The 15,942-nt window shown below is 39.6% G+C and overlaps 1 protein-coding gene across 1 annotated transcript in view; it reads left to right on the forward strand.

Annotated features, from left to right (window-relative positions):
• MUSK (muscle associated receptor tyrosine kinase) overlaps positions 1 to 15,942 on the forward strand; it is a 90,910-nt gene that overhangs the window by 33,698 nt on the left and 41,270 nt on the right. Inside the window, exon 6 of the mRNA XM_030294311.1 lies at positions 15,077 to 15,201. Within this exon, the coding sequence (XP_030150171.1) occupies positions 15,077 to 15,201 (125 nt within the window). The remainder of the gene's footprint in view (positions 1 to 15,076; positions 15,202 to 15,942) is intronic.

A 15,942-nucleotide genomic window follows, 5' to 3' on the forward strand; every position in this document is an offset into this window, starting at 1 on the left:
CATAAATCTACCCTCAATCAGCAATGCTTTATACCTGCATGCTTGGTACTTGTTAGAGATTATAACTTTGGTTTGGCCCCACTGTGACAAGTGATGGGAGAAAGCTTCTCTAAGAAGCTGTGTGAAGACACGCCCTTACTGGCAAACTGGAAAGGGGCTGGTTAGAGTCAGCCTGTACAAAAAACATAGTCTACTCAACAGGAAAGTCAAAGCAACCTAAGCGTGCATCTTAAGCTACTGCCTATTTTACTCACTACAGAAATAGCCGTTTACCAAAAAAATCTTGTTGAAAATATCGATCATTCCATCACTCACTGCTTCAAGGTCAATCCTAAGTGAGAAATTGCTTTAAAAATTCAGCACATGGGGGGGAAAATGGTCTCTCCTGAGAAATTGGCCTTTTGTTTCCCTTCTTGTAGTGAGAATGCTGTACTTTATTTTTACTTTGTTCTTTTGTCCTATCTGGCATGTATCTCAGAATCCAACTTGGAGCTAAGTCATAGTATCTATTACACTAAACCAACCAGAAGTCTCCTCTTCCCTGATACTAATGGGCTGTTATTTCATTTAACTCACTGTCATATGATTGATCATATTCACTTCAAAACCTCTACGGTTGGAAAGGGATGGAAAAAACCCAGTTGATGGATTAATGAAACTCCTCCTCCAAGGTAGGGGTTCTCAAACTTCAGTGCACATCAAAAGCATCTGAAAATCTTATTAAAAAGAATAGCTCTAGGGTGCATTCCCCAGAGATTCAGATCTGATAAGTCTGTGTTATGGTCTTTTAACCATTTCCCAAATGATCCTCACCAGGGTAGTCTACAACCCACACACTGAGAAACATTAACTTGAGGATTTCTACTTGGAATGTCTTCATTCCAGACGAAGCGTGAAAATTTAAGGAAGAAGTTAGCTTATCCATAATTAGGAGCGTAAGAGTTGAAATGAGCTTCATATGTATTCATTTGTTGAGTGCCTATTATATTTCATGGAATGAGGCTATTCCTAAGGAAATGGAGATAAAGACATGCTTATTTCTTGAAAAGTTTTCAAATTCGGTGAGGAAAATGCGCAGACAAGCAAGTAATTACGGTAATGAAAGTTTAATTATTTGCAACGATAGAAGTTTGTGCAGGATGCGTACACAGGACAGGGAGATGGTGGGAGGTCAGGGAACCTCAGAGAGGGGAGGTCCAACAAGGCTTTGATCAGTGAACGGCAGCTCACGGTACACATCATATATCACAGTGAGGGGGTACGCAGGATGCAGGCTTTTCATGGGAGAACAGGCTGCCGCTGAGTCAGGAAGTAAAAGCCAGACTAGGGAGTATGAGAGAGTATCTATTGGGATGCCAAAGGAACAAGAACCGGCTGCAATTTGATTCACAGACTAACACTGAGATTATAACCCCTGGTATCCTTTCTTAGACATGGTTTTCAAAGGTTATCTCGCTAGCCTGGGGACCTACAGTTTGGAGGTCTGTGGTCCTACTTGGGCATCTGGAACGCCAACCCCAAGGCCATAGAAACGCCCCCAAGCCACTTTAGACAACGAGGATAATACGGTGTCACTTACGCTTAAGGTTATGCCTTCTGTTTCTTTTCTCAGCTAAAATTTCTGGTGAGCTAAATAATTTAAAAATTAAAAAATTCTTGTTCTTAATATACTTTACCTTCTTCTATTGCTGTCAGAGCTCACGTATCTTCCTTTTCATGAGATTAGGTCCAAAATGTTATTAAAAGTACTCTAAGATTTTGACAAATGTATCATGGTTACATTAGATGTTAACATTAGGGGAAGTTGGGTGAAAGGTTCCTGGAAACCCTCTATATTATCTTTGCAACTCTTCTGTAAATCTAAAATCATTTCAGAATTAAAAGCGTTAAAATGTTTTTGTTTTTATTTATTTTTGAGAGAGAGAAAATGCAAGTGGGGGAGGGGCAGAGAGAGAGAGAGAGAGAGGGAGACACAGAACCCCAAGGCAGGCTCCAGGCTCTGAGCTCAGAGCTGTCAGCAGAGTCCAACACCGGGCTTGAACCCATGAACTGTGAGATCATGACCTGAGCCGAAGTCAGATGCCTAACCAACTGAGCCACCCAGGCACACCTAGAATTAAAACCTTTTAAAAGGGTATACCAAGAAAGGCTTCTGTCCTGGTAACTAAGTAGCTTAGCATCTCCTCCCATTAAAACCAGAATATACACTTTCTCAAAGAATGAAAAACATGAATCACGACGGACGTCCAATTTTTCATTGGCTTATGGCTAAACTTCCAATGTATTTTCAGAATCATTTTAACAAAAGCGTCCTTAATAGTTGCCCTATCTGCATCTAGGACTGAAGCAAAAACAAGTTAATTTCGTGTGGCTCTTATCTGATGGACTTTGATAAACACTCCTTGCTCAGACTCATTATTCACCATCCATATTTACAAGCTTGGAAAATGTTATTATCTCAAAGGCCACAGAAATGTTCCCAGCCCAAGCCACTTTAGAGAATCATGATGTCACAGAGCCAGGCCAGCCTTACTTTGAAGATGCAAAGGAAGGCTGTTTGTGAGGGCGCTGTGTATGTTTTCTAAAGGAGCTTGCCTTCTGATTCCTCCGGAGACGGAGCCACAGTGGATAACCCTCATGCATGCTGTGCTTCAAAGGAGACAGAAATGTAAACAGCGGCAGCACACCAGGGTCGGGTTTCTTTGCTTTAGCTACCAAGAAGTCAGAAAAGGAAAACAGGTATTTACTTAGGTTTATTGTTATTATTGTCACATGTTCTTTGAATGATTGGAAACCAAAAGAAGACTCTCTTCAGAAACAGAGTACCACAGAGCCTTAACAGGATTACTTTTCAACAATCCTCTGGGCCAATTTTAAATAAAAAAGAAAACAACTAAAATACCCCCTTTTTTGCTGTTTGTGGTACTTGTCTTCTACCAGGCATCTCCAACACAACAGTTCTTGAAATACGATGCTAGACTAGGAGACGAACGGAGCCGACTTAAGAACGGACTCCATAATCTAGTATGGATTAGCATCCATGTCTTAATAAGGTCTGGAGAATGGATTTCTCCTTCTACAGAATGATTCCTCTCTTCTCAGTGAGGAATAGATTTCAGCACATGCTTCTAATACCAACACAAAGGGTACTCAACGCAGTAAGTATCTGGAACATAGCTCGTTAAGGCAGATTGAAATTTAAAAATGAAATAAGCGCTTTTTCTTCTAAGGCAGTTGGAGAAACAGCTTTCATCAGCCAGGAAGATACCATAGAGATGGAAATAGCTCTGAAAAAAAAAATAAATAAATAAATAAATAAATAAAGGAGCAAGCTAGAAGACCCAGCTTCAAAATGAGCTTCCAGTACTTTCCAGCTGTGTGTTAGTTGCTATATTAACTGCTTTGTGCAAATCATTTCATTCAAAAATGAAAAAGCCCTAAAATGGTGTCCTGACATTACCAGATGGTCAGAGATTTCTTTAAGGTATTGCCGATGAAGAAAATGATAACCAATGTCATTCTACGAAGAGCAAAGAATGTGCTATTGTAGCTTCCATCGAGACTTCAGCTCTAGGTGACCAAAATCCTATGATCTTCTTGGCTCTCCTCACTCTTGCAGTGTGAAGAATGGGAGCCATCCCACAGCACTGCCTGTTTTTTCTTCTGGTCCATTTCTTTCTTCCACAAGATCTTGGTGACCTACATCATCATACTAAATGTGTTCATTTATGCAAGGGAATCTTGATGGCTTCCCTTCCTCCTATATAACAATACATTTCCCCTCCAAATTTCTTCTCCTATCAACTAATACAGTGAATCACGTAGGAAAAACATTTCTTGGTGTTGGATATTCATGATTTGCAATGGGATATGACCTAGCTGTGTTTTTACATAAATGCAAATAAAAACTCAAGCAAACTTATAGTCATAGAAGTAGAATATTACAAAGAGTCCTACTATTCTTTGAATTTGTGGGACTCTCTAAGTGTGTGTTAGTTTCTGTCTGGGGACCACAAACAGGTAAATTAAGAAGGTACGATAACCTCCCCCGCTCATGCTCTGTCTCTCTCTGTCAAAAATAAACAAACATTAAAAAAAAAAAAAAGAGGGGTGCCTGGGTGGCTCAGTCGGTTGAGTGTCAGCTCAGGTCATGGCCTCACAGTCTGTGAGTTCGAGCCCTGCGTCAGGTTCTGTGCTGACAGCTCAGGGTCTGGAGCCTGCTTCAGATTCTGTGTCTCCCTCTGTCTCTGCCACTCCCCCACTCATTCTCTGTCTCTCTCTCTGTCAAAAATAAACATTAAAAAATTTTTTTAAAAAAGAAGGTACGATAAGAAAGTTCAAAAGTGAGCAATCAACATGGGGAACTGGGGCTAGCAAGCTTGGAAAAATGAAAATATTGAAGGATTTTTTCTTTTTTTTTTTTTTTTAGTCCAGTGGATAGAAGTAGAAACTAAATCTTGTGCGTGGTAATCATAAAGAGACTGATTTTGGTTTGATTTAGAATATATAAATGCGTATATATATATATATATATATATATATATATAAAATATATATATATATATATTTTTTAACAGAGTATTTTAAATGGGTTGCTATGGTATACTGAGTTGTCCATAATTCAAAGTATTCAAAAAAATGATGGATATACTATTTAACTTGGATGTTGTTTATATTTCAGATTATTCCAATTTAAGAGAAGTCCACGGTTCTCTGTTCTAAATTTTTTTTAATGTTTATTTATTCTTTGAGAGACAAAAGATGAGTGGGGGAGGGGCAGAGAGAGGGAGACAGAATCTAAAGCAGGCTCCAGGCTCTGAGCTGTCAATCACAGAGTCCAACGCAGGGCTCAAACTCACAGAGTACATGTTCATGACCTGAGCCGATGCTGGTCATTTAAACAACTGAGCCACCCAGGCACCACTATGATTCTTTATTCTAAATGTCTTACTGAACAAGTCCCAAAAAGCAGAGAAGGGAAATGAATCACTGCCTAGGTCCTTTTTTAAGTATTTTCTTTTTTCTACAAGACACTGCTAAACTTTAGGGAGAAAAGAAAACAACAAAAGTATTCTGTGCCACTCCCTGCCTCCGCCCTGGAAAGGAGGTTGATTACACATCAGTCTGGAAGACAAGGCTGATGCATTACATATAAAGCAGTTAAATGAGAATAAAGACCATGAAGCCAAATATTTACAAATTGATAGGTGGCAAAACAGTAAGTTCCAAGGTCAAGAGGGATCACAGGCTAAGCAAGCAAGACACATGAAAAAAATAGGACTACAGTCTGACCTTGAAAATACCAACAATCTCATATACTGAATGAGTGTACTCAAGCTTAGATAGGTTTTGCAGATTATCCTTGCATTATTTTCTCTTATTTAAAGTAATCTCAATTGTGTGTGTACATGTGTGAATACGGTGCAAGTGTATATGAATATATCAGCATATATCAATATATACATACAGAGCTGCATATCTGCTCTCGCGCACAGAAAGAAACTTTGACAGTCTCTCTATGAACATGTAATTTCCGGTAGAACTGCTAAGCCTACTCCTAGGAAAACAGCAGATCTTAGACGATCTTTCATCTCCTGAATCGGTTCTGTAGATCCACAGTGGAAGAAATGGGTACATTCTTTCGAAACGTCACACTCCTCCCAATTCCAAACCAATCAAGCAAGATGAAAGCAGTGACAACAACTACACAGTGAAAGATCACACAGGGAAATCAGCACAGTCCTCACGGTCTATGCTGAAGAACCGTCCAGTAAAAGACCACTGGAGCAAAACTGAAAGAGACTCAGAATTTACCCGCACTTGCTCCGGGACCCGAAAAAGAGTAGTGTAAGAGAGGGGAAAAAAAAAAAGGGGGATAAGATTCTCAAGTTTTACTGAGGCCTTTGAACTTTGGTGGAAAGCATTTTGGAGATAATAGCAGCCAGGGAATAAAGACACTTAATATTCCCATAGGAGTGCATGCCCATTTCAGCCACTCATAGTTACTCGGCTGGTGGAAAAAAAAAAAAAAAAAAACGAGATTTAGAAATAAGCACCATTGTGTTGAGAAACTAGGAAAACATGCCTAGCCCAAAGGCATTCAGACACAATTTTTCAGGTCTAATCCGGCCCAAGCATGGACCTTCACTGATTTTTCCTGATTAACGTCTATGTTAGAAACAGGGGGTCACTGCTATTCCAAGTGTCCATATGACCAGTTTTCAGTATGAAAAAACTGGTGTCTAAAACCAGGCACTGTTGGGGGTGTTGTAAAAAACGATTGTCTTTGTTTAGGTCCATCTGACAGAAAACTGCTAACTGTCCTTATAACCATAAATGTATTAAATTCACAACTTTTGTGTGTGTGTGTGTGTGTGTGTGAGCCCGACACGGGCTCAAACTCACAAACCATGAGATCATGACCTGAGTCGAAGTCAGACACTCAACCCGACGTCCCTCAATTTACAACTTTCAAGTAGACTTTGAAAAAATAAAACAGGAATGTGCCACTGGCCTGGGTGGTGGAGACAGGGAATGTTCAGTCAGCGTAAAATCGAAATAGGAAATTATAAGTTCATTTAAATTTAGGACTGGGTATTAAGTGCAAAAAAACGAGGGCTTCTTATGATGATGCTATGTCAGAACACAGAACTTGAGGTTTGAAAACTGAAGTGGCATTTCTGGCTCTGTACCTGCAGCAAAGCCCTGAGTCTCAGATTCCTTGTCCGGAAAATGGGCTGAATTAGGTTTAATTGAATCCTATTGAATCAATTAGGTTTAATCACAGGGATATGATCTGGCTACAGGAGATAACGTATAATGTACATGAAAATATCCATAACTTGTGAAGAACTACGCAAATGTATTATCAAGATCTTATCATTAAGTATTGCTATGTTATACTTCTAAACAAATGTTGCAATTGGCTTGTCGCTAATTCAAAAGGTCTAAATTGGCACAAACTTCTCAGGAAAGAAAAATGAAAGCTCCATATGCGATCTGCACCTGATACAGTATTATGTTAAACATTTTGGAACAATTAATTTGGTTGTCTTCTCTTCTAGGATTTAAAACCATTATAAATTCTCAATTCTGCATCCGGATGTAGACATTTTTACATTTTTCTTTGTCGCTTGCTCCACTGGTAGTTTCCTACGCGAGATAATGGTTTGCTCCTCTCTGCTCTCTGAGCAGCCTCCTGGAGTTGGTAGGAGACCATCTCCACTGGTGGTAGACTCTCTTCTGCAGAAACCCCCTAATCCTCTGTTTACCACAACATGAGTCTATTGCCATAGAAATGATAGTTGAGATCCCAGAGTCAACCTCACTGCCTTCACAGCAGGACCTTGTAAAAGGAGAAGCCATGCTAACAAAGGGAAAACACAATTTATCAGAATAGTAGGCAGTCTGTTGCCTTGAAAGAAAGGGTAATTGTCAACATTAAAACAAAAATGCATGAATGAGCTATGTTGTTGGGTATGCTGGAGTTTATTTTCTATGTAGTACTGCCCGACTAAAAGTAGCAATTTGAAATTTTATGTCCTTTAATAGTTTGCTTGTAAAGGTCAGCAGTTTCCCTTGATTGCATGTTTCTTACTGAAATAAGAAACAAGCAGATTCTAATTAATCTTGTTGCACAACTGATATTTCCGTGCTCAAAGATTTTCCCTTTTCATGATGTGTTGTTTTTGTTTGTGTGTTTATTGTGTGTGTTTGTCTCGTTTCTATTAATAGAAGAAAGTGAACCTGAACAAGATACTAAAGGTATTTTTTTTCTTTCTGCACTGCTTCTTTTCCAATGTACGGTTCTAGTCAATTGTTTATTTTTGCTGACCTTATAAACAAGTCTAAGTGCCGTTATTTTTTTTAGGAAATAAAATGACGTACGGGGAATACTGTCGGCATTTAACAATTATGAGATGCGATGCTTTGTTTTATAATGTATTTATCAACCATTTACTTTTTATTAAGTCAACTCTGAAAATGCAAACAAAATGGCGTAAATCAGCATGAGAATAGAAATCTCACAGAGATTGGAATAGGAAAAAGCTTCTCAGGGGAGTACGTGGAGGGAGGGAGGGTGTTACAATTTTTGGAGAGATATAAAAATGTCAAGATGCCAGCTTAGGTTTTTATTGTTATTACTTCAAGAGGACAAGTATTATGTAGCTGCTCCAAACCAAATCAAATCAATCAAATTTAAATTAGTTTTAATTGCACACAGACATATACCTATATTTAGTGGAATTACGTTTACAAGAAAGTAGTGGGAGGGGCGCCTGGGTGGCGCAGTCGGTTAAGCGTCCGACTTCAACCAGGTCACGATCTCGCGGTCCGGGAGTTCGAGCCCCGCGTCAGGCTCTGGGCTGATGGCTCAGAGCCTGGAGCCTGTTTCTGATTCTGTGTCTCCCTCTCTCTCTGCCCCTCCCCCGTTCATGCTCTGTCTCACTCTGTCCCGAAAATAAATAAACGTTGAAAAAAAAATTTTTTTTTTTAAATAAAAATAAAAATAAAAAAAAAAAAAAAAAAGAAAGTAGTGGGAAATCAAATCTGTTTGGGGAAAAACCCGACTGTAGAATAACAGTTTTTCTTCCAAGAAAGCACCTTCTACCCTCATGAAGATTCCAACTTTGTGCTTTATATTTTTTGGATCAGAATATTTTTATATTTTTTGGATCACAAGTTCTCATGCAATACAGTTTTGGCTTTAGGAATAAACCTTAGGCTAGTATTATTTGAAACAGCACCTCCTTATTTAGTATCTCAAATAAGGTATTTGAGATGCTTTTCTACTTCTAAACATCAGGCTTCTTACAACTAAGTTTAGATAAAACCATTTCACCAGCTCCTGTGTGATTTTAATTTTTGTTTTTGCTTGCTTTCAATTTCCCTCCATCAGACATTGCTGGTTAGAACCAAGTAACCTGAAAAAAAAATCTCTTTAAAGGATACTAGAATAAAATAAATAAAGGAAAAAATGAGAGAAAATAAAATCCATTTGAGTTCATTGTGTCCTTTTGAGATAATTGCTCTGAAACAGAATTTATAAGGGACCTAAGTATTCCTCTGGTCATACTCCTTTAACAAGACAAAAGCAGTAATTCATCTCAAGCCGAACTGGTCATTAATTTCAGGACTTAATTTGGGTCCCCTGCCCTAGGCTTTCCATTGCACCAGTGTGCAATTTCAGACTGAATAATAGCTCTATCTCCTTATTACTGATTCAAATTACCCCTTAAAATGACAATCAGTAATAACATTTATTATGTTTCTGAAAGTGCTTTAGAAATTGGAATGGGGGGGGAGGGAGAAAGGAGGTATGGATGAGAATATAATATGGTTATGATACAAAGGACTTTGGAATCAGTGGCTGCTTCAGCCCAGTTTTGAATATAGGATTCTCAACCTGCAGTTAGCGCTGTAAACTTACCCAAGGGAAATCAAAGCCCAAAACTCATGAATAAATCCCATGAGAGAAAACCCAGGGATAAATAGATTGCCCATGTGTATTTCCCACGATGCAGGTGAACAATAATGCGCTTGCCACAGGAAAGCAAGTGTGATAGAGCTTACAGTGAATTGGAGAATGATGCATATGACTACAGAAAGAAGAGTTGCATCATGTGAAAAATCCATATCAAAACAGTTGCAAACATTTTCCAAATTACTAAGTAATGTTATACCCCTTCTATTAAGTAGTCTGTTTATGTAACAAAAACATTTTAACATAGTCTTGCATGCAAAAAAAAAATGCAAGTTAGAGATATACAATGGACATTTACTTGATATGAAACATATCACATTACTTTTAAAATTGATGACCTAGAATGCATTTTTGGTTTGGGGCTATCACTAAGATAATGGGAGTTTATTATTGGATTACATTTAATTTATTACCAGTGTATTATTATCCATGGAGGTTAGGCTGGCATTTGTTTTTAATTACAACTGGATTTACTGTTTCCAATGTCTGATAAATATGGTGGAATTTCTTTCATCCCTCCTCCACCTCTTATGCTTGGAACTGGTAACAAACACAGATGGGTATAAAAATATCAGCTTTATGGCTGATAAAGCTGAATCAAAAAATAAAACTTTCTAGTTTTTCATCCAAGAATTCGACTAACATAACTTGTTTCCTCATCCTCCTCAACCCCTCCCCACTCTTTAACATTGTAGGATGGAGAAGCCCTGACCCAGGACCCTCACTGCACATTAACCCCATACCCTTCTTGTTTAGAGTAGCTGGGAGAATGATGGCCCCAAGAGGACTGAGATACTCCCAACACAGACAAGTCTTTTTCTCCAGTCTCACCAATCAGAAAAGTCATTCATTCACTTATTCATTCACTCATTCACCAAATATTTATTGAATGCCTACCATGTGCCACACAGGGCTGTCTATCAACCAGCCTGTATCACTGAGCAAAGCAAGCTCTGGCCCTGTGATGCTTACATTCCAGAGGAAGAGACAGCCAACTAACAAACAAACAAATCGATAGTTACGACATGGTGGTAAGTGCCACGAAGAAACACAAACAAGGGTAAGGAGATGTATTGAGACACATTTTGATAAGGAGACATCTGTGACCTTCTTTGGGGGAAGGAAACTGGCAAGAACGGTGGAAGCCATCTTTCAATAATGAAAAAAAGGGGGCAAGTTCCTGTTTTATCTTTTGGCAAGAATGTAGGCATGTAGAAGAGAACAGCTTCCCTTTAATTCCTGGCCTTTTTTTTTCCCCTCCTACCTCACTAGACTTAATGTGTGTTGAGAAGCTGGTAGATCGTGACCTGACAAATGAGGGGGCACAAACCACCCACATGGGGTTGGCAAGTAGCTCCTTCAGCATCCCGGCTCCCACTTTGAGGAAGTGAAACCCATGGGATCATTTTGATCAAAGGCATAGTTTCAACACATCCACACAAAGGAAGCAGAATCACGAGCTTTATTATTTACAAATCCCAGAAGCATGGGTCTGAGGAGCATGACCTGAGCCTAGGGAAGGGCAGATCTCTGACCCAGGTCACAGAGAAGATAGAGAGCAGGGTACCAAGTACCTATATTTATAAGGTGATTGGGGCAGAGGTCACTAACTTTTCTCAGCTTCACTTTAAGTGGTTACTTTAAAAGGTGCCCAGGGGGCACCTGGGTGGCTCAGTCAGTTAAGTGTCTGACTTCAGCTCAGGTCATGATCTCAGTTTGTGAGTTCGAGTCCCACACCGGGCTCTGTGCTGATAGCTCAGAGCCTGGAGCCTGTTTTGGATTCTGTGTGTCTCCCTCTCTCTCTGCCCCTGCCCCACTCAGCCCCTGTCCCACTCATGCTCTGTCTCTCTCTCTAAAATAAATAAAACATTAAAAAAATAATAATAAAAGGTGCCCAGGAAGAGCAAAATGGGAACTCAGGATGGACGTCCTAACCTCAAGTCCTTATCTAAATGTCTACACTCTGGGTGTAGCAGGGTTATCATACTATAAAATCCTGAGACACCAACTCAGAAAAATAAAGTTTTTTGTTTTTTTTTTTCAAAAGATTTTTTTTTTTTTAATCACACAATGAAACCCATGGTCAGCCAAGGGTATATTTGTCCTTTTGGAGGAGAAGACCAGTTGTTTGTCAGCACAGTCACACCTTCATGAAGTCACTGAAAATGCTAATAGTTCTCCTTTATGTACCATCCTGTGCCCACTGGACCCCCCAGAAGGTTTTGATATGGGACAGAGCAGTATATTAAGTAAATTCACTGCAAGGTCCTATTGAGCTCTCAAATGGTCATCGACTCTATTTTCTTTACCATGTCACTTTATGCTTAGCTGTGTTGTGCAATATAGATCATTAAAAGTTTTGCAATGAGCCCAAATGATATTCCAAATAATACCAGCCAAAAGAAAAAAAAAAAGCTGTAAATTAGAACAAAATAAACCCTCCCTGATTACTGCATTTCCAGGAAGAATTTATGGTTGCCAAATGAAAACTCTTGCCTCTATAAAATAAAGCAGAAAGAAGGGTCTAGATTTCATTCTTTTCCAATTTCTTATTCTCCTCTTCAGCCAGAAGGCTCTCATTCAGGTTCAAGAGTAAAGCATTATCTGCAGTGGCTGCTGGCTACACTTTTCCAGCACCTATGGGATTAAAATAATCCCACTCCCAATCTGTCAAGGATCCTCCTTTTTTTCAGATTCTGAGAGTCAATGGGACCCATAAGATGATGGGTCTCACACTCAAAAAAATGTAAGACACACAAGTATCGCCCCAACCCCAACAAGTTATTTCAACCAAATGAAGAACGTGGATTCAGATATGTTGTGCAATCTAGGTCTCCATTATTGTTTGCAGAAAATGTTACAAAAGGAGAGAATACTTGGGAGCGCCCTTGCTGGGATGCCAGTCTATGTCAGTTGTCAAGACTTCACAACCTGTGAGCTAAGACTGAGCTGGGAGAAATCTCCCGTCAAGTGATCAGATGGGTCACCATGTGTCACTCTGGCATATTTGGAAGAAATGTGTATCGCCTCCTAGCTGGCTGGCCTTCTTGAAAAATTGAGAATTTCCAATGTGCACAGCCTCTGTCACTTAGTCTTGATTGACATTTCCTTCAGACTCTTGCATTCTGCAACTTTTTATTTCCTATTTCACCTTGGAGCCTTGCTTTTCTGGGATTCCCATAGAGGTACAGACTTCACCCTCTCTTTTAAGGCAGCAATTTTAGGACTGGCTCCATAATTTGTGGGCCAGGTGCAAATGATAATCTGGGGCCCTTAATTCAAAAATCACTAGTAACTTCAAGACATGGACAGCAGAAAATCAAACCAAGCGTGGGGCCCTCTTAGCATGGTGCCCTATGAGACTACACAGGGCCACTCACACTTGAGGCCAACCGTGTGGACCATGATGGCTACTGTCACTCATTTTGCCATGGAATTTTTCAGCTGGAAACATCACCTGCTCGGGAAATTTTTCAGAGTCCCACATTTTGTTTCAATTTAGAATCATCCCCCATTGAATTTTGATCTAAAACTGTTGTAGATATTTCCGAGGCTCTTAGGACAGATGCCTCTGCCAAATCTTCCTTCTCAGAGCCTTACTTTTCTTCAGTTTTGGGGTTTTCTATAACTTGATGTTATTTCAATAGCAGATGAAGTGGATATCTCATCACATGTTTTCTGGAGCTGTGGGGTAGGCTCCACAGCATTTTTTTAAAATATTATTATAAAATTTTCAACCTTACAAAAAAGTAGTTACGGTAATATAGTGAACTCCCATGTTCCCATTACCCATTGGGCAACAATGATCAACAGCCTACCATTTTTGTTTCCTTGATTCCATTACTATTTTATTGCTGCTGGTTTCTTTTAAATCAAATCCCAGACGTTAATTCAATCAACCAATACGTACATTAGTATAAGGATTTTTTTCTTAAAAGATATAATGCTATGTTCATTACTCCACTCATCCCCAATTAGCACTCATTTCTCAGTACCATTTACTACCAGGACTGTGTAATTTTTATCCAAATGTATCAAAATATCTTTCTACATCTGACCTGTTGAATTAAGAATCCAAATAAGATCCACTCATTGCATCTGGGGTTATGCCTCTTGAGTCTTTTTAACTCTATGATTATTCCCTCTTTCTTTTTTACTTCCTGAGACATTTTATTTATTGAGAAAACTAAATAATTTGTTCTGCGGAATTGTCTATATTCTGGATTTGAACGAATTGCATCCCCATAGTGTTGTTTCACATGTTCCTTAACCTCGGCTTTTTATAGGTTGGTAATCAGACCACAGGACTTACTAAAAGCGGCTCAGTTTTGTTTGGGGTGGGGGGGTGGGGATGTTGGGGGTAGATTCAGCTGTATTTTAAACATTTGGAGCATTTTTTTAACCACCTCATGCCTTGAAGATGGAGGCTTCCTTGCTTTTCCTTTCTTCTGGCTTTTGGGCCCAACATTGTATTTCTAACATGCTCTTCTAGATTCCATCTCTTAGAGTCCTCAATTTCAAAAAATAGGAAGTTCAATTAATCTGAACCTGCAAATCTAAAATTAGAATCTGCAAGGGTGGCCTGAGTGGCTCAGTTGGTTAAGCACGTGACTCTTGATTTCAGCTCAGGTCATGGTCTCGTGGTTCGTGAATTTGAGCCCCACGTTGGGCTCTGCACTGCCCAGGCAGAGCCTGCTTGGGATTCTCTTTCTCTCCCTTTCTCTCTGCCCCCCCCCCCAAAAATAAATAAGCATGTAAAATTAAAATAAATAAATAAATAAATAAATAATAAAATTAGAATCTGCCAAAAACATCCAGTTGTCAAATCATATCTTCTCTGAACTTTCTCTTATCTAATCAGGAGGGATTCCGTCTCAGAATGGAATATTAATTACCTATTCCCCTGCTCACACTTGGCCTAAAATGTTTCTTTGGGGCCCGATGTGCCCATCGCATTCTCTAAAAAGTTTGACAGATTTTGTCTGTCCTCCCACCATGACACAGTTGAAGATACAAAGCACTAATCATTTCATTACTTAATTAAATACTATTACTTTGGTCAGGCACTCTTCTGGGTAGTGAACAAACAGACTAGGTTTCTGGTTGCTGAAAACTCACAATCTACTGGGGGATGGGGGGGTACGGGGAGGAGATAGGCATTAGACAAATGAAATATAACTTCAGATAGTGGTAAGGTCTGGAAAGACAGTAAACCAGGATGATGAGAAAGTGAATGGGGGAAGGTTACACTCTATGTTGCGTGGTCAAGGAAGGCCCTTCTGAGGAAATGCCGCTCAGAGACTGGATGATACAAGGGAACTGCCGCATGGAGATCTGGGGGATGAGTGCTGTCGGCCGAGGGACAGCATGGACAAGCTCCTAAGGTGGAAATAAACCCGGAGCATCCATGCGTGGTGAGAAATGTAGGGTTAAAGCATAAATGGCTTAGAAGCCAGGGCGTATCCATAATACGGAGGGAACACGGAAGGGTTCTACACGGGAGAACGTGACTTGATTTGCATTTTTAAAAGACCACTCCAGCTTGAGCATTCCCTATAGGAGAGTCACTCACCACTTCTGTTTTCCTAACAGTTTTTGCCAGAATCCTGCGGGCTCCTGAATCCCACAATGTCACATTTGGCTCCTTTGTGACCCTGCGCTGCACAGCAACAGGCATCCCTGTCCCCACCATCACCTGGATTGAAAATGGAAATGCTGTGAGTGTCATCACTGTGGGGCTTGTCTGGGGAAGATCACTCGAGAGGAATCTCAGGATGGGCCACATATTTGTAAAGTTACCCTGATCTCTGTCATTGGTCCCACCTGCACCTCTATTTTTCAAAGCCTTCCAGTATTTTCATCCTAGCAGTCACTGCCTTAGAAATTGAACCCCATGGGTTTGCTTCTTTCCTTGTATCATGGGGAAGAGTAGAAAATCAAATTTTCCTTTATGCCTTTGTGTAAAAGGGAAATGGTAGCAATTCCTTCCCACACAGGTAAAACAATTTTCACAAAATTCACCAGCTCAAGAATTAGGTCACTCCTGGAGGGTACTTTGATGAAAAGTAATCCAGAATTAGAACCCATGACTGTCAGTTTAACCATCTTTAATTCATTTTTTCATACTGATAATAACTCACATATATTAAGTGATCACTATGTGCCAGGAGCTGTTCTAAGCACTTTACATATATACACATAAATTTATTCGTTCCACAAATATCTACTGAGCATCTCCCGGGTGTCAGGCACTATTCTGGGCATTATAGATATAGGAGCAAACAAAACAGGTTAAGTTCCCTGCCCTCAAAGAACTGACACTATGATGGGGAAAGACAAACAAAAAATAAAACCAATATTCTATGCAGATAGTGTCAAATACTATGGAGGGAAATAGAGCAGGAAAATGAGACAGAAGTGCAACCTTAGGAGAAAGATTCCATTTTCAACAAAGTGGT

Source organism: Lynx canadensis, chromosome D4, assembly GCF_007474595.2.
Source record: "Lynx canadensis isolate LIC74 chromosome D4, mLynCan4.pri.v2, whole genome shotgun sequence".
In the NCBI taxonomy this organism is placed as follows: domain Eukaryota; kingdom Metazoa; phylum Chordata; class Mammalia; order Carnivora; family Felidae; genus Lynx; species Lynx canadensis.